The sequence below is a fragment of the Leuciscus leuciscus genome (assembly GCF_965113295.1).
Source record: "Leuciscus leuciscus genome assembly, chromosome: 6".
Lineage (NCBI taxonomy): Eukaryota > Metazoa > Chordata > Actinopteri > Cypriniformes > Leuciscidae > Leuciscus > Leuciscus leuciscus.
Genome location: NC_138730.1, coordinates 11,470,744 through 11,489,498, shown reverse-complemented (window position 1 = coordinate 11,489,498; position 18,755 = coordinate 11,470,744). Strand labels below are relative to the sequence as shown.

At 38.0% G+C, this 18,755-nt stretch overlaps 1 protein-coding gene across 2 annotated transcripts in view; it reads right to left on the bottom strand.

Annotated features, from left to right (window-relative positions):
• The window catches only part of LOC309501618 (uncharacterized protein), a 46,951-nt gene extending 28,429 nt beyond the window's left edge, over positions 1 to 18,522 (bottom strand). The window contains exons 1-3 of one of the 2 annotated variants that reach the window (XM_082173756.1): positions 18,197 to 18,520; positions 2,182 to 2,307; positions 883 to 2,024 (exon numbers count right to left, since the gene is read on the bottom strand). In XM_082173756.1, the coding sequence (XP_082029882.1) occupies positions 1,099 to 2,024; positions 2,182 to 2,307; positions 18,197 to 18,284 (1,140 nt within the window). In that variant the 5' untranslated portion in view covers positions 18,285 to 18,520 and the 3' untranslated portion in view covers positions 883 to 1,098. Of the gene's footprint in view, positions 1 to 882; positions 2,025 to 2,181; positions 2,308 to 18,196 lie in introns of those variants that run through there. The other variant, XM_082173758.1, reaches the window with a different exon arrangement.
• Positions 18,523 to 18,755: the final 233 nt, after the last annotated feature.

Sequence of the window (18,755 nt, the reverse complement as noted above, 5' to 3'; positions counted from 1 at the left end):
CTTGTCCATCAACTCCAAGGTAAGTCTGCTAGTCAGGAATGTGAAAAATATACATTCTTCATAATTATTCTTGTCCATAAAATTTCCCCCTTTAATTATTGCTGTTGCTTGTGTTGTTACTGTAGTAATTATATATGTGTTAAAGTGATTTTAATTTCCAAACCATTTTGTTACTTTTAATGGCACAATATGTCATTTTCATCGCTAGAGGTCGCCTTTTCAAAACAAAGGCGTAGTTTGATGACGCCGTGATTTCGTGGAAAGTTGAAAGTTGTTTTAATGTGCGTTTGCTACTATGCGGCTACTATGAGACACTTGTTGCACACTGCAGTGAGCTACATCGATATTAGGCATGGTAAAACATGGTACTCGCGGTAAATCAAGAAAATGAGATTTAAACATTAAGTCTAACTGTGCTGAGCTATATAACAATTAGTTTTCTGTCAATGAATGTATCCAAACAGTTGCTCACCTGTCTAATAAAACATATAATATATTAAAGCGTCTTTGGTGTTTCCATTTCCATGGAAATCGAGGGTAACGCGGGTATGATGTCATTGATAGGCGACGCACGGAAAAGGTCCGTCTCCTGGTTAAAACTGCTTATTTCTCTGGATTTAAACATTCTTGGAAACATTTGGGATAATGTAAGTAACACAAGTCAACAAAATATATAATATCGTTCTAGTGGTTTTTGGATATCTTAATCAAATAATCTTAAATATTGTGCCTTTAACTAAGCAGAATAGTAATTTAAACAAGTTTTAAACAAAAAACGTTTGAAGACAGTTAGCAGCAGGGATGCATTCATATAAATGCCCCCCTCAGGGCCAGAAGGGTGAATTTCAAGTTTGATTGTAAAGAATGGCTCGAATTCAGTACTCATGGTGAAATATTCGTTTTAATAAGAAGTCAATCTCATTTGGTCACTTTTCAGTGGTTTCAGTGAACCCATTAACCATTATATACTACAATGCAAGTATATGAACAATCATTAATTTTCATTCTGTAAATGACTGCATGATCTACTTGTGTATATTAGGACATTTTTCACATTTTGATTCACAAAAAAGCTAAAGTAAAACAAGGGGCAATAATTCAGCACTTATTAATTGTTGTGCTCTTATGGTCTCTTTTCTCCAAACGTATTGACTTTCCATTTAATTTTGGGCAATGCTTCTTTCTGTGAATCTGTTCAGCACTGGAATGGCTGAATCTCTTGCCACATTGATGGCACTGATACGGCTTCTCTCCAGTGTGAATTCTCTCGTGTCCTTGCAAGGCTCCTAACTGCTTGAAACTGTTTTCACAGTATGAACACTTGTAAGGTCTTTCTCCAGTGTGGATCCTTCGGTGCACTTTCAACAGAGTGGCTGTAGTAAAAGCTTTACCACAATCAGAGCACAAATACTCTTTCACACCAGCATGTATTTTCTGATGGTCTTTAAAACGGTCCAGCCATGAAAACGCCTTTCCACAAACAGAACACAAATAAGGCTTCACTTTTGTGTGAACTTTCCTATGGCCCTTTAAATCTGATTTCTGAAAAAACTTCTTATCGCACTGATCACAATTAAATGGCTTTTCTCCAGAGTGAGTGAGCTTATGAACTCTGAGACTGTTTGACCATTTGAAACTCTTTTCACACTGATCACATGCAAATGCCTTCTCTTCAGTGTGAATACGCATATGAGTATTAAGGTTGCTTTTACTTAAACAAATCTTTGCACACTGAGGGCATGTGAACAGGTTCTCACCCGTGTGACGTCTTGTGTGCATCCTAAAGCCTTTTTTACATTTCAAACTCTTTCCACATTGAAGGCATGTGAAAGGTTTCTCCCCAGTGTGAATTTTTATGTGATCCTTGAGGCTTTGTTTACGTGTGACGCTCTTTCCACATTGAGGGCAGGTAAAAGACTTTTTGGCTTCTGCTCTTTGTTCTTTTAAAGCATCATGAGGTTCCTGATTCTGATGTTTCTTCTCCATTTCCTGTAATTCTTCAATTTTCTTGTGTACTTTCAAGTCTAAAATGAAAATATAAAACTGTCAGATGTGATTTTCAAATCTGTAACTATTATTTTTAGCTTATTGTTTCATTTTGTTGGTTCTATAAATTTGTAATAGCCTATGATTCTAGTAAAAAAAATAGTTAAAAGTCAAGAATCAAGAAAGGACACCAACCACTTTTTTCCTCAGTATCTTCATCTTTCACTCTGCATGCTTCTGAAATTCTTGTATCGTCATTCTCCTCTTTAATAAACTCCATCTTTACAACGTCACAGCTCATTGTGGTATGGAGAACCAGATCTGAAAAAAGAAAAGTGATTACGCTATAGATTACTCCATACTAGGGTTGCATACTAGGGTTATTCCCTAGTTCTCTAATGTCATTCACAAATATACTGTACTGGTGATAATATTTGTGAACTAATGATGTGCGACAACAGATGTTCTAACTCTCGATGTGTACAATAAAAATGATTGAACATTAATGATATCTTCAAGACAATTAAGTTGGTTCTGTTCTGAGCTATCGCTGCTCTCCCTGCTCTTATCCATGCTAGGCTGCATGGATGGGCAGGGAGTTCTTGCCCAACAGAAATATACCGCAAATTCAAACTGTATGCTAAAATGTCAATCATCTTGATGATAGTGGTCCTGATAGAATAGTAGAGGAAATTCAATCTTTGAAATCGGTACGACACATAAAACAGTAAAGGATGACGAACGAAAAGCTCTCGTTACTTGCAAATTCGGTGGAAAGACGCACAAAAGGGATAAACAAAAATGTTAAGCTCATGGGAAAAGATGTAGGAAATGTGGAAAAGCCAATTATTTCACTGCTTCGTGAAAGTTAAAACAAGTGCATGGGAAAGTTGTGAATAATGTAACAGAAACAGAGAGTGACATTTGGAGCATCACAACTGAGTCTGTGGACAAAGTCACAAAGAGTCTGGACGGAAAGTGTTTGCTGCCATGCTGCTCGGAAACAACCTGGTCAAATTCCAGTTGGATTGTGGGGCAACGTGTAACATTATCCCCATAAACTTTGTGAATCAAGACGTTCAAATAGAGAAAACAGACCAGGTACTTGTGATGTACAACACAAGTACACTGAAACCAGAAGGCAAATGCCAGTTGAAATTGAGAAATCCACGTAGCAAAAAGCTGTACAGACTGGAGTTAATGGTCGTTGATGCACACCACTAATAATAATAATTTGTTACATTTAAATAGTGCTTTTCTCTGCACTCAAAGCACATTACATGGAAGGAGGAATCTCCTCAACCACCACCAATGTGCAGCACCCACCTGGATGATGCGACGGCAGGCATACTGCGTCAGAACGCCCACCACACACCAGCTTATTGATGACAGAGTGATTAAGCCAATCAGTATATATGGGGATGATTAGGAGGCCATGATGGACAGAGGCCACTGGGCAAATTTGGCCAGGATGCGGGGCTACACCTCTACTCTTTTTTCGTAGGACATGCTGAGATTTTTAATGACCACAGAGAGTCAGAACCTCAGTTTAACGTCTCATCCGAAGGACGCTGCTTGTTTCAGGATAGTGTCCCCATCAATTTACTGGGGCGTTAGGACCCACACAAACCACAGGGTAAGCAATGAAGCATAGCAGACTGACGGTTGGAGGGGAGTGGTTAAGGATATTCAACCCAAGCCGAAGGAACGTCGTTCCAGAGCGGAAGCAAATTAGATTTTTTGATTAAAGATTAGGCTACCACAACAAACTAATGTTTGCAAGGATTAATTGTTTACCACAAGACTAGTAATGTGCACTAACCAAGTAAATAGGGTCCATTTTGATTTCATGAGGTCTTTAATATCCCAATATTCAATTTCCAGTCATATTTTTTGAGTTTGATCTTTTATGATGTCTTGAGCCTCAGCTTTACTTAAAGGGCTAGTTAGCCCAAATATTAAAATTATGCCTTTCATTTGTCTGTTGAACACAAAGCAAGATAATAACAAAATCTTAACGGTATGCAAAAAAAAAAGTCAAGTCAAGTTTGTTTATTTAGTGCTTTTCACAATACATTTTCAATGCAGAAAATCATATTGTTAATATGTATAATATCTTCAAAATCAAATGGTAAGGCTAACATTCTGCCTAACATCTCTTAGCCAGACATTGAATAAAATGATACATGTTTGGAAAAACTACAGATTAAACAATAATACAAATTATTGTTAGTTGTAGCAACTATTATGAGAGAAATTAATATGTATTTAAGTCTGAAATAAGAAAGATCTGTTGCACATTATTCAGCAGAATCATGCAGTAAACAAGACTGAGATACAATGATTAGCATCATTTTTATTTCTTGTATTTCCACGTTACACTACACCAGTGGTTCCCATCCCTGGTCCTGAAGACCCCGACTACTTTGGATGTCTTCATTATCTGGCCTTGGAGTTTGGCCTAATTAGCTAATGAGTTGAATTGGCTATGTTTGATAAGGGAGTGGGGAACCAGCATTGAGAAACAGTCGCCTATACAACACATGGCATTAAACAATCAGTGGAACTGATTTAAAGACACAATAAATGACATTGTTGCTTTACCACACATATACTTTAATTTAAAGAGTTGTTGTTAACTGTTTAAGCTACAACACAGAATAATCATGTAGTAGACAGTGCCGGAGAGGCATTTCAGTTTTTTTTTTTCAAACGTCAACTTTCCACAGCAAACAACTATGAAATGAAGACCCTGATATACTTAAAGCTAAAGTGTAATGTCATTCCAAACAAAATCAGGCAAAAGTGAAGTTCATTTAGAGTTCATGCAGTTTTAAACAGCTTAAAGTAAACTTTCTGGAAAAGTAAACACCTTCAAACTACCATTGGTCTGTGTGACGATGACATAATAGGTCGGTGTGGCTCTGAGGCTCCGCCTTCTTTGATGTGGAAATATTTTCCGGTTAATTTCTTCTGTTCAGTCCATCGATGTCAGACGCAAGTAAAAACATGAACACACTGAGAATTGCTTTATAGTAGAAACTGAAGTTGTAATTCTAATTGAAACACTGACACTGTTTTTTCATGTTTACAGTAAAGCTGCTTGATTTTAAACAATATATTGTATAAAGTGGTTTATAAATAAACGTGATGTAATGTGACTAAAGTGCCGAATTGCAGAGCTGGTGCAACCATCTACATTACTATAATCAGATGCTTTCTTAACTGCTGTTTTCACACCACTTGTTATTTTTTTGTGTATGTGTTTATTTTGTTATTGAGAGGAAAACACACAGTACAGATTTATATTTTCATATCGGCAGCGTCAGTATGTTCGCTAATATAACTATTTTTACTCCTATGCGAAGAACAAACAAGAACTTCACAGCGAGTATATTGGAGCCTTAAAGGGATAGTTCACCCAAAAATGAAAATTAGCCCATGATTTACTCACCCTGAAGCCATCCTAGGTGTATATGACATTCTTTCAGACGAATACAATCGTAGTTATATAAAAAAATGTCCTGGCTCTTCCGAGTTTTATAATGGGAGTGAATGGGCACAATTTTTTTGAAGTCCATACAAGTGCATCATATCCATCATAAAAGTGTCCCAAATGGCTCTGGCAGATTAATAAAGGTCTTCTGAAGCGAAGCGATGCGTTCTTGTAAGAAAAATGTCCATATTTAAAACTTAATCAAATAAAATAACTAGCTTCCGGCAGACGACCGTACGCAAGTCGATTTACGGCAAAAGAGTAACACTTGACGATGTATGACGTAGTATATGACGAAAGGAGTAGCGTAAGCTTTGACGCCTCTCGCGGTTCAAACAAAAAGGGCTGGGCAACCGCGTTCATCATTACGTTGTGCGTCAAGTTCAAGGGTTACTCTTTTGACGTAAATCGATGCCGGAAGCTAGTTATTTTAGTTGATAAAGTTTACACCAACGCATCGCTTCGCTTCAGAAGGCCTTTATTAAGCCCTCGGAGCTGTTTGGGACACTTTTATGATGGATAGATGCACTTTTATGGACTTAAAAAAAATGGTGCCCATTCAATCCCATTATAAAGCTTGGAAGAGCCAGGACATTTTTTAATATAACTCCGATTGTATTCGTCTGAAAGAAGAATGTCGTATACACCTAGGACGGCTTCAGGGTGAGTAAATCATGGGCTAATCTTCATTTTTGGGTGAACTATCCCTTTAAGTCACCACTTAAGATAATTTACCATAGCAAATTGCTCTTAAATTAAGTTGCTGCACGTTTTCTGAAGATGAACTTTGCTCTTCACTTTGACAGCTTTGGACAGCGATTGTTTACGTGAGCCAGGAGAGAGCTCTGTTGGCTGAAACTTCTCCCACACGGAAGGCAGACGAAAGGCTTCTCTGCAGCATGCGTCCTCTCGTGCTTTTTCAGGGTTCCTGACTGAGCGAAACTCTGTCCACAATGTGAGCACTTGTATGGTTTTTCTCCAGTATGGATTCTCTGGTGCTGTTTTAAGTTCCTGGCTCTAGTAAAGGCATTGCCACAGTCAGAGCATACATAGGCTTTCACACCTGCATGCATTTTCTGGTGATCTTTACAAGAGTTCAGGCGTGAAAAACTCATTCCACAATAACAGCAGAAGTAAGGCTTTTCTTGTGCATGAACTTTCATGTGTTTGTTAAGAATAGATGATGAAGTAAATTTTTTATCGCACTGCTCACAGTTAAATGGCCTTTCTCTGGAGTGAGAGCGCTCGTGATCCTTGAGATCCGCTACTCTTCTGAAACTCTTTCCACACTGATGGCATGTGAACGGCTTCTCGCCGGTGTGAATCTTCATGTGACTCTCAAGGTGTGCTTTATATGTGAAACTGTTTCCACACTGGGGACATGAGAAGGGCTTCTCTCCTGTGTGAATCATTAGATGTCTCTTAAGATTTCCTTTTTGTGTGAAAGTCTTTACACACTGAAGGCAGGTGGAAATAAAACTCCCTCCTGTTCTTTGCGTGGAGAACAAAAATGAATTTTCGCCATCAGGTTTCTGGTGTTGATGTTGCTCCTCCACTTCATGCAGTTCTTCGCTTTCCTCTTCCACGTCCTTATGGTCTAAAATGGATATAATAAATTGTAAAAAAAAAAAAAAAAAAAAAAAAAAAAAAAAAAAAAGTCAAAAGTGAAGCACAATTCAAACGCTATGAAGTAGGGCTCTAGCAGTGACATTTTTTACTACCAGTAAATTTGTATCTTTAATGATTTGAGGTGAGTAAATTCACTGCACATGACCTACGTTATGGCTGCACAATTAATCTAATTTCTAATCGCGATTACGGATGCCACAATTGCGAACTTAAGTGTTTAGAGCATGTTACGTTGTGAGAGGCGAATCGCAACTTTTAATACTAGTCTGTAGGCGTGTCCTTACCAACGACCTGATTAAGACCTGATTATCCACTTTAGGCGTGTCCTTATCAACGGCCTGATTAAGACCTGATTATCCACTGCCACATGTCTATCTCATGTCATGTTAATTTCGTGAACGTGTGCTGAGATAAAGAAGCATCCAATTCCAACGACTTGCAAAGTGTTGCTCAGAATCAAGCATTAGAACCGAAAAAAGAAAAGCTCCCATCAGTGGTGTGAAATTATTTTGGATTCTCTAGCGATGACATCGAGCAGCGTGTTATTCTGTGCAAGTTATGTCGAACAACTGCTTCTGCACCATCAAGCAACACCATGAATTTATTCAATCATTTAAAATTCAACTGCAGAGTGCAATACGAGGAGTGTCTTAGCGTGAAGCCAAAAGCACAAAGAAATGCGAGTGCGAGAACTGTTACTCAGACACTCATCATGAAATCATTTAGTGCTTCGCCGTACCTGGCAGGTTTTCAAAGGCAAATGGAGATACCTGAAGCAATAACGCAGTTCATTGCAAAAGACATGGCGCCGATATACTGTTTGCAGCGGGGTTTATACAACTACTAATAAACGCACTGGATAAGAGATATGTCATCCCCTCCCGCAATTATTTCTTTCAAGTTGCGCTATCTTCACTTTATTCAAAATGCCAAGAAGGCATTGAATCAGATCTGCAAAATACAGAGTTCTATTCCACTACGACTGATTAATGGTCGAGTAGAACTATGGAACCATATATGAGCCTAACAGTTCATTACATTGATCAAACTCAAACCAGATGCTTGCAAACGTCCTATTTTCCACAAGATCACACTAGGAATGTGATTGCTCAAAAATTGAAAGAGATGCTGGCTGCCTGGGGTTTAAAGGAGGAGCAACAAATCTGTTTAACTACAGACAACGAAACAAATAAAGTGAACGCAGTTGCTATTAATAAATGGACCAGAGTGTTTTGGGCACAGGCTGCACCTAGCAATTGGTGAGTAGCCTGCTATTACTTAAGAACTTTTATTTATCTTAAAAAATAAACACTTCATTATTATGCCATTGCAATATCATATGTACATGTCTAATAATATGTAGACCAGGGGTTTTCAAATCCAGTCCTGGGGACACCATCCTCCCAGAAAGTTTTAGAGGACTCCTTAACTAATAAATACCTGATTCAACTGCAAAAAGGTGGTGGGGTGCTTCTCCTATACCTAGAGATGAAGAGTTGTCCGAGGCCCAGAAAGAGCTCAAGTTACCTGAGCACAAGCTCAAGACTGTATGTCCAACAAGGTGGGGATCAAAACAAGCAATTATTGCCAGGGTGTTGGAACAACAGAGTGCCATTTCTTGTGTTCTCTCCACGGACAAAAAAAGTCAGACACCTTGTCCCCACATGGCAGGATATAGAAGTCCTTGAGGCAGTCAACAACTCCCTTTCTCCTCTTGGTGAATTCACTGATGCTTTTTCAGGAGAGAAATATGTTAAGTGTATCATATGTGAAGCCTGTTCTTCATGTGTTCAAAAATAAAATCTTGGCAGAAAAAGAGGGAGAAAAGATCTTGGACTACATGAATGAGAAGTATGATGATCCACAGACACAAGAGTGGCTTGACATGGCTTCTGTAATCGATCCCAGATTAAAGCTGAAGAACATCAAAGACGACAGAGTTGAAGCTGTCAAGATTCGTTTGAGAACTGAAATGGCATCAATACCTACAGTCATGCAGGTCATTATAATTATCGATACTGCTGAGCGTATACTACTCTGTGTTATTGTTAAGCCCCACAAATGGCACAAAAACAAAGCAGCATCACTTTTTCGCACTATATTATAAGTGTCCTAAAGCCATTCCATAGTTTAATGTGACAGATGAATATTGAAGTCATTAAATTCAAGTTCACATAGGTGCATCCCTCCGCTGCGGCTGTCAGTCATTCCCCACTCAGCACTCAAACTGCGTGTCGCGTTCGGTTACGACAGTAACACGAGGAAACTCTCTCCAAGTTGATTCAATAGCCGCGTTTCCACTGTCGGGCCAGGGCCGGGCTAGGGCTAACAGCGAGCCGAGCCGAGCCGGGCCAGTGGCCTCAGGCCTCAAGCACCGGGCTTGCGTTTCCACTGCCGGGCCATTAGCCCTGCAGCGCTGCCCTAAACCCCGCCCTTAACACGCCTTCCTGGATCAAACGTCATACAACCCCATCCATTTCAGCGGGAATTATGATGTTCATTCAGGCAGGAAGTTAGGAAGTTAGAAACCTTAGAGCTTAAGAAGAAGCATGTATTACCTCACCGTCCGCAGCTGCCATAGTGTCCCGACTTGTCTCTCCACTAACAGAGGGACGGTGACCCAGCACACCGTCCATCAAGTCGAACCATGGAAAGTTCCTTCTCTGGGCACCGCTTTGTCCATTGTGCGTTTTAATCGCCTTGTACTGCGCCCGCAACTTGAAGCGTTGTTCGCTGAATGCTTAGCTTAGCAAGTTCAGCAACGATGTATTTTATAACGTCCTCGTTTCTGCACACGCCGTCAAATTGACGTTGTACCCTTTCTTCTGGCCAAATGCTCAGAAGAGCTTTGGTATCTTCGACAGACCAGTGCAGGCGATTCTCCATTTCGAGCAGCGTTTAATTTTCGCGATATAAAAAAGTGAAATGTGCATCTTGCCGCAGACCATAACTTTCCCTAACACCGATAAACTCCGCCTTTTACCTTGACCACGCCTCTAGCCCGAGCTGGCCCAAGGTATTCGATGGGCCAGAAATCCTGGCCGTTGGCCCAGAGTAAGCCCCAATCAAGCCCCGGAAGTGACAGTGGAAACGCAACTGGCCCTGGCACGCACTAGCACGGCCCGGCCCTGGCCCGACAGTGGAAACGCGGCTATTGTTCCTATTATATTTTATCTGTAGATAAAGGTCTATGGTTTTGCTTTATCTGACTTTATCTGGCTGGAGTTTATTTCTGTTCACGTAACTTTCTCCCAGGTGTCTTTTAGATCGCAACACTGGAGTAGAGAGCACTATGAATTGTTCTTCACACGCACAATAACTGGAATTTAAAATTGTTCAAAGAAAAGGCTTAATAAACTATTGCATTGATATAATATACTATGCATCAATATCTCTTCCCCTTGTGCTTTGAACTTTTCAATGCGCTGTGACTCTATGTTGCTTCAAGCGCATCATTCTGCGCACGGGATGCGCATAAGCGATTTGCCAGCCGCTCTGTATAGGAGCATATAATACTTCTGTGCAATGAAAGATTATTAATTTCCTTTTTTGTTCTGTGCTATCTATAATATGTTGCTGCCTCAAACAGCTGCGCTTAATGTCTTTTAATTTGACAGTATATATTATATTATATAAATAATAAGTATATTTACTGGTTTTTCATGAGTGTATTTTACAACAATACAAAGAAGAACAATGTGTAACATTTTAACAGATTTAGTGCTACACTTATTTACTTTTATTGGTTCACCATCGATACTAAATGTTTTTAACTAAATGTTTAGTGAAATGTTTAATACAATTATTGTGCACTTATGATTCTAGAGTAACTTTTGCTGCTGAATTTTCCACTAATCTAGTTTATAAAAGTATTTTGTCATAAATTATAAAAAAATAAATAAATTCATTTGTTGTTTTTCTTTAAAATGATGTTTAACACACAAAAGAGTAATTATCAGTTCAAAACACAGAGGTGAAGAAATTCTACATTGATTAAAAAAAAAACTGTGATGATATCAGATCGGTATCGGCCGATACTCAGAATTTTTAGTATCGGATCGGATCAGTTCTAATGGGTGCATCCCTAAGCACAATATTTACATCGTGTTTACACTTTGTTGGTAATAATAATTTGACATGATTTGTGAGCATGCTAAACTATGAAGTGTGCAGTGAATGAAAACTGAACAGATTCTAACTTAATCTCCGATTGACCTTGCGTTCACATGCTCAATAGACATGTCTGTGATTGGCTACAACGATCAATGCTTCAAAAACACATTGTAAATATAGAAACCTTTTACGTACATCACAGAAGTTTTGGCTTTACAGAAGCTCTATAATAAAGTTATTGTCCATCTTAAGTTAGTTTTGATTGATTCACTTCCGTTGCAAAGATCATTATTTATTAACTTAGGGGGCCGCTAACACGACAGTGTTCTAACAGAAAACCCTTAATGTGCTCCGCCCTGCTCATTTGCACGACAACAGTGCCTGGTGGCTCAAGAACGCAAACCTTGAAATAGGTTCCAAGGTGCAAGAGTACATTTTTTTTTTTTTACGTTGTTTTTCCATGAAAGATTGGTATCAAAGAGCACACCCATGTTCCTAACTGACGACGCAGACTTGACAGAGCATCCATCAGGTGTTAGACAGTATTCTAGGTTATTACGTGAGGAAGTTTGTCCAATAATTAGAATCTCTGTGTTTTTTTTTTTTTTTGCAGAATTAAGTGGTAAGAAATTACTAGTCATCCAGTTTTTTTTATATCACCTATGTATTCTGTTAATTTTGTGAATTGGTAAGTTTAGTCATGGCGTGAAGAAATATAGAGCTGAGTATCATCGGCGTAACAGTGAAAACTAATGCCATGCTTATCTAATGATATCTCCCAAGGGTAGCATGTACAGAGTGAACAGCAACGGTCCTAGTACTGAGCCTTGTGGTACGCCATACTGAACTTGTGATCGATGAGACATCTCTTCATTTACTGCTACAAACTGATAACGATCAGATAAGTATGATTTAAACCATGCTAATGCAATTCCACTGAATGCTGTGGTCGATAGTGTCAAATGCAGCACTAAGATCGAGAAACACTAAGATCGAGAAACACTAATAGAGAGATAAAACCACGATCAGATGATAAGAGCAAATCATTTGTGACTCTAATGAGAGCTGTCTTGGTACTATGGTACGGTCTACATCCTGACTGGAAATCCTCGCAGATACCATTTCTTTCTAAAAAGGAACATAGTTGTTAGGATTCTGTCTTTTCTAGTATCTTTGACAGAAAAGGTGGATTCGAGATCGGCCTGTAATAAATCTGTTTTTCTGTAGAAACTAGCTGTTTATTTGTAATTATTTGCAGTGGCAGCTGGTGAAAAATATCTTAGACTTATGCTGTGCCATATTAAGTCAGTTTCAATAGTTTGGAAACCATGGGAGTCAGGTCTTTTAGCGTTGTGGCTCCCAGGTTGTGGAATGCTCTTCCTCAAGACATCCGTCAAGCATCCACCCTTCTCTCCTTCAAAAACAATTTTTTTCTCTGAATATTACTCTTCAGCTCACAGTCTGTAAATTATACCTTTTTGTTATTTGCTTGAATCCCTCTTTGTTTGTATCTTTAACCTAACTTTTCAAGTGACCTCTGTATTACTTTCTGCCCTTGGTATATGTATTGTGCGTTGATGTTGATGTTTATTTTGTTCTATTCCTTTAACCCAGTGTTCTCGAACTTTTTAGAGTGTTGTACCCCCTGAGGCTTTTAACACCCTTCTACATAGGCCTACTCCCTCTCAGCAGTCACACCTTTTTCAGTAAGGGACAATACAATATTTGCCCCCTTAAATCGATTTTTCCAGAGCATTTTTTACCTTTACAAATACCTTTATAAAATAAATAATTCTTGAAAGAAAAAAAAAATTTCAATAGAGAAATATGCAATGATGGTAAAACATTTTTTTTTTATTAAAATCACCAGTAGGTGGCGGCAAGTCATGGTCTTTATTAGTGAGTCATCGAGTCATTCATTCATACAGTAACGAAGCAAGTGGCTGTATTTATGAATGAATCATTGACTCTCACGATTCATTCAAAGCCACAGATTCGTTCACAAACACTGCTGTGTGCTGCAGTTCTGCTGTGGCTTTCGTTGGAGCTATTATTTTGTTACTGACAATACTGTGTTGAAAATGAACATCACTTAATATTAATACCTTTCATTTGTTGAACTGTTGTATAAAATCAATGTCACATTTGCAATCGTGTGGATATATAATGTGATCAACATTAAACACAGGAATTCACACAGGGTATGTTTTGTATCGAAGAGAAACTGAATCTTAAAGTGATCTCTATCCACAGTCTGTGTCTACTGTGTATTGTTCATGCTAGTAAGTGCTAGCCTAAATCCCCACTTTTACAAAGGTACGTCGAGAACGGCAGTATAGCGTGATTTGTCAAGGCAGCCTAAACTGCACGCAATCTGTATGCACAAAGCTTGTGTGAATGCAGTCAATTTTGACTGCAAATTGTGCAAAAGATTAGGTAATTTGATCGGATGTCATGCATTTATGGCATTTTACCTGATAGAAATACATGCTCAGTATTATTTTAATAACGTGCTCATGTTATTTTAAGGTGGGGTAGAAATAAATGAACTGCAAAATTCAGCATTTTGTTCGCGGTACTTCTGTCACCTCACGTACCCCAGTTTGAGAACCAATGCCTTAACCTATCTTTGTAAAGCGACCATAGGTGTTGGAAAGGCACTATATAAATAAAATAAAAAAACATTATTATTATTAATCACCTCCCAAACACAATACAAACTGCAGGATACCAGTGCTCTGTGAAAAAGTAAGTAATTATTTAATGCCAATATTAAAAGGTTGAGGGATTCTTACAGAAAAACAAACAAATTGCACAAACTTTCTATTTGCATTTGAAATTGAACTCAAACTGTTTTGTTACTTTCTCCGACAGGTGCTTCATATCCCTCAGTACTGTCCGTGCTGGATCTGGCCCTAGCGCCCTCTATTGGCCAGCCGCCCCTGATTATTTCTGAAATTTACCATTAATTTCTGAGAGAAAATGTCTACACCATTTTGTTTTCAAACCAGGGACTGCAAGGGAGTGCTAGGGGGTCAGTGGAAAGGTTTGGAGAAAAGCAGTGTAAAATAAAAGTAAAAATAAATAAATAAAAATAATATTGAACTAACTAAATAAATTAAATACTTAGATATAGAAATAATGTATATTTTAAATAAATAAATAAATAATAAATAAATAAATAAATACAGTAGACCAAGACAAATCAATAAGAATAAATAAATATAATTATATTTAACTAAATAGATAAATAAAAACATTTGAAACTTCTAAACGTTACATTTAAAACTAAATAAATAAATGAATAAATAAATAAAACCTATATTTTTTTAAGTAGCCTAGTGTTTTAAATTCAATTAATCAGTTAATAAGTTTAAACTGACTAAATCACTTATACATTTTTTTTTTATCTGATAGCCTAAATAATAAATACATTTGATAATTATCTGAAAAATATTTTAAAATATTTGATCACAAATATATTAATAAAACATGTATTTAATATAACACACATAGAAACTAAATATTTTACACATTTATAGTATTAATTATTCCACAGTATTAATTGGGTCTTTTTAGGCTACTTAAAGGTGCTCTAAGTGATGTCACGCGTTTTTTAGGCCAAAACATTTTTTGTCACATACAGCAAACATCTCCTCACTATCCGCTAGCTGCCTTTCCCCTGAACACACTGTAAAAAAACGCGGTCTCTGTAGACACCACAGGCTCCACAAACGGCAACAAAAACAAACTGAGCTCACCCCCACCACGAAACACAACAAACAGTGCTCCAGCCAATCACCGACAAGAAGTATTTGAGGGGTGTGGTTTGGGGGTTAGTGCGCGTGCACATGAAGGGGGTGTGTGGAGGAGAGAGAAGCATGAAGAGGGAAGTTTGAATGATGGCCGACACACGACTAAAGAGACGACGTTCCGATGAACAAATTGCAAAGAAGAGGGACAAGGATAAGGAACGCGCAAAGTCCCGAATTTACATCGGAAAAACCTTCGAAAGGTGGCGAGAACTCCGCCGGCAGAAGGGCTTCCAATCCGACATTCAGTTGCTCTGTTTTTGCAGAACAGGTAAATCCATTTTTCTTTCTAAATTGACGTTCATGTTCGCCAAACCAACACAAGGATGTAATTAGCTAGAACTATGCAGTCAGCGTTAGCTTTGGTGAATACAACATATATGTTTCAGCTAGCGATCAATCTCTATTGTAAATGATCAAGCAAATTCACAGTAGGGCGACAATTTGTGTGAATGACTGTTTTCACCCACGGTTTGTTATGGATTTGAATGTTCATTTATAGGCTATTGACAACTTTGACTAAATTTGTTTACGCCGCCGCCATTGTTTATGCTCACTGGGAAACGCGAAGCTAACGTTATCTTGCTATTATTGCGTCCTTGTATGGGAACTAATAGTTATAGTTATAACCTCAGGTGGCGAAACGATTTTAAGACAATGTTTCTCTTTTTCTGCATTCTGTTCTGCAATATATAAAAGCATTTATCTAACTTGGTGACATTACACATTGAATGAAGTATCAGTAAAACTTAACTTTGTTTTTAGTGATTACTTTGACTTTCCTTTATGCCGGAAGGGAGGGGAGGAGGGAGGAGACGGGATGAGGAGGAGGGAGGGTCTAGCTAGCCTCCGTTTTGTTTGACAACAATTCGAATGTCAACACTCCCGGCATCACTTAGAGCACCTTTAATATAGCTGCCATTTCAATTTTAGGATGGGGCTCGCTCCAGGATGCTCGAGGGTCCATGGGTGGGTGGCACCTGAAAGACTGAAACCCCCTGGTAGGCTACAAATAAAACTTAACCTAATAGCCTGAAGATATACCTTCCTGCAGACTTCAGCTTCAACAAACACACCTTCCTGTATTTTCAGCTCCAGCACTGCAGGGGTTTTCTACGTCTGACCATGCAAACATGTTTTGCGGTCAAAGTTTTGCCATACAAAAAACAATTAATTCATATTGGCAGAAAACGTAATGCAGCTTTAAAGGCTAAAGCAGTGGCTTTGCTAAACTTAGGTAAAGTTGGTTTTATATTTGCGTTTAAGAACTTTTTCAATTATATGTGCAATAAAGCTAATTTTTGCAAATTCTAAGAAGCTACATGATATGGACAACAAAGATGATCAACTACTACAATTTCCACAATCGATCAAAATGGGCAAGTATTGTTTTAATGGCATACTAACTTGCGAATGTCCACTGAATGTCCAATGTAGTGTGGTAACCAAGATAGGGATAATATTTTTTCATTGTGTGCAAACAGACAACTACATTTTAGCCAACTGCAGCTGTACCAGCAAATATCTCTCACATTATGTGTTCTAATGCTATTGATTGTCCTTTAGCAACAATAAAAAGTGCATTATAATGATGGGATAGGAAACCTGCCTCACTGCACATACTGTACACATATGTTTATGTAATAAACTGTAATTCACCTATAGTGTTTTTTATATATTCCAAAGGTTGTAGTACTTTCCTAGTGATCAGACTGACTTACTCCAGGTGAAATTTTGACAATACCTCCCTTACTGTACATACAGTACACAAAAATCCATATGGAAAAATTACAGTAATTCGCCTAGTGTTTTTTCATGTTCCAAAGGTTGTAGTGCTTTCCTAGTGACCAGACTGACTTACTACACGTGTATAACGTACAGTAAGGGAGGTATTGGCAAAATCTCACCTGTACTAAGTCAGTCTGGTCACTATAAAAATACTAAAAACATTTGGAAGAAGGAAAACCCCTTTTGGTAAATTCTTTACATTTTTCATAACAAATATTTGTATAGGCCTACTGTATACAGTAAAGGTGATGATACACAGGGCAACTTTTTAAGCAATGTTGCTGGGCAATGTTGCCGTCAACGGGCAACCAGATGAGACACAAGGCCCACGACCCATCTAAATTATCCAGATAGAAATGTATTGCCCATTTTCAATGTGAAAGTGCCCAAGCAACAATCGCTCGGCAAGATTGCCCAACAACTTTGCTCAAAACGTTGCCCTGTGTATCATCACCTTAAGGGTGGTATTGTCAATATCTCACCTGTAGTAAGTCAGTCAGGTCACTAGGAACATTCTACAACCTTTGGAATATCCCTTTGGTGAATTATTGTAAGTTTTACATAAAAAATGTGTGTACTGTACGGTCCCTAAAGCAGCCTCGGTGAATATGCAGCAAATATCAAAGCTAAAATTAAATTTACTTGGCCGGCTGAGAGACAGATCCGAAGGGACCAGTCAGTAACAGTCAAAAACACACACTATAGTGTCACTGAATTCAGTTCACACATCACTACTGTCCTGATGGTTATACTACTACACTTATTTTGGGTAAAAAAAAAGTTGCATTATTTTTATGATTTGTTATTATGAAAAATATTCAAAAACTTGTAACACTCAATTTGTTGCCAAATCAGACATTGTTATACAATTATACAATTGTATTGCATTTATCCAAAACAAAGTCTTGTTATATAACCAGCAGGACAGCAGTGATGTGTCATCTCAACAATACAGAGAATTACAGTGAAGTTTTTTAATATATTGTAGTAACACTTTTCGGGTTTTGCACTTTGCAGACGGTCCCTTCTCAGCAGCCTGCGCATAGAGATCAATGTATTTTTTCCACTGCGAAGGAAAGCTCGTTTTGAGGAAAATTAGGTTGTAGCTGCAGGTGTTATATGTGTAGTTATGTGTTAGGTGTTATTTGTGTAGTAACAACTTTTAGTTCACGAGTTATTGAACGCGGAAGTCCGCGAATGTGCGAATATAAAACCAACTTTCCTAAGTCTTTGCAAAATGCTTCTTCTGTCATGCACTTCTGTCACGTAAATGCTGTCAAACATGTTAAGTAACTACAACGTTATGAGCAATTGCTTAATTGTTTTACGTTATTGTTCCTCGGCAGTGATTAATGATTGAATGGACACCAACCTCTTTGTTCCTCAGCATCTTCTTCATCTTTCGCTTTGCATGCTTCTGAAATTCTTAGATCATTATTCTCCTCTTTAATGAACTCCATCCGTATGCAACTTTCAGCTGTTTGTTTTGAAGCGGTCTTCGTCGCGTTTCAGATGATGTGAATTCCCTCAGCAGATACTGTTCTGAATAACTCTACTGCCCCACTTAAATAAACCACTGTTAAAGTATATCATTACATCCGTACTGATTTGTCACCGAGATAAATATACGTATTCCATCCGCATCGGCTCAGCTGTCGTAAACCGTGCTCTTCCGTGGAGCAAGGGATTATGGGAAATATTGTAGTACAAGAAAGCAGATTTATAGGCGTGGGGAAAAAAGCTTGAAATAATATGACCATTTGTTCGGTTCTATTTGTGTAATTCATTGTAGTATTATTATTATTATTTTATTCTTATCTTATCATTTTGGCATTACTATGTGTACAACAATCATCCAGCCTAAATAATAAATTACATTATTAATAATATAGTTAATAACTTGTATTAATGTATTGTTTATTTATTATTTA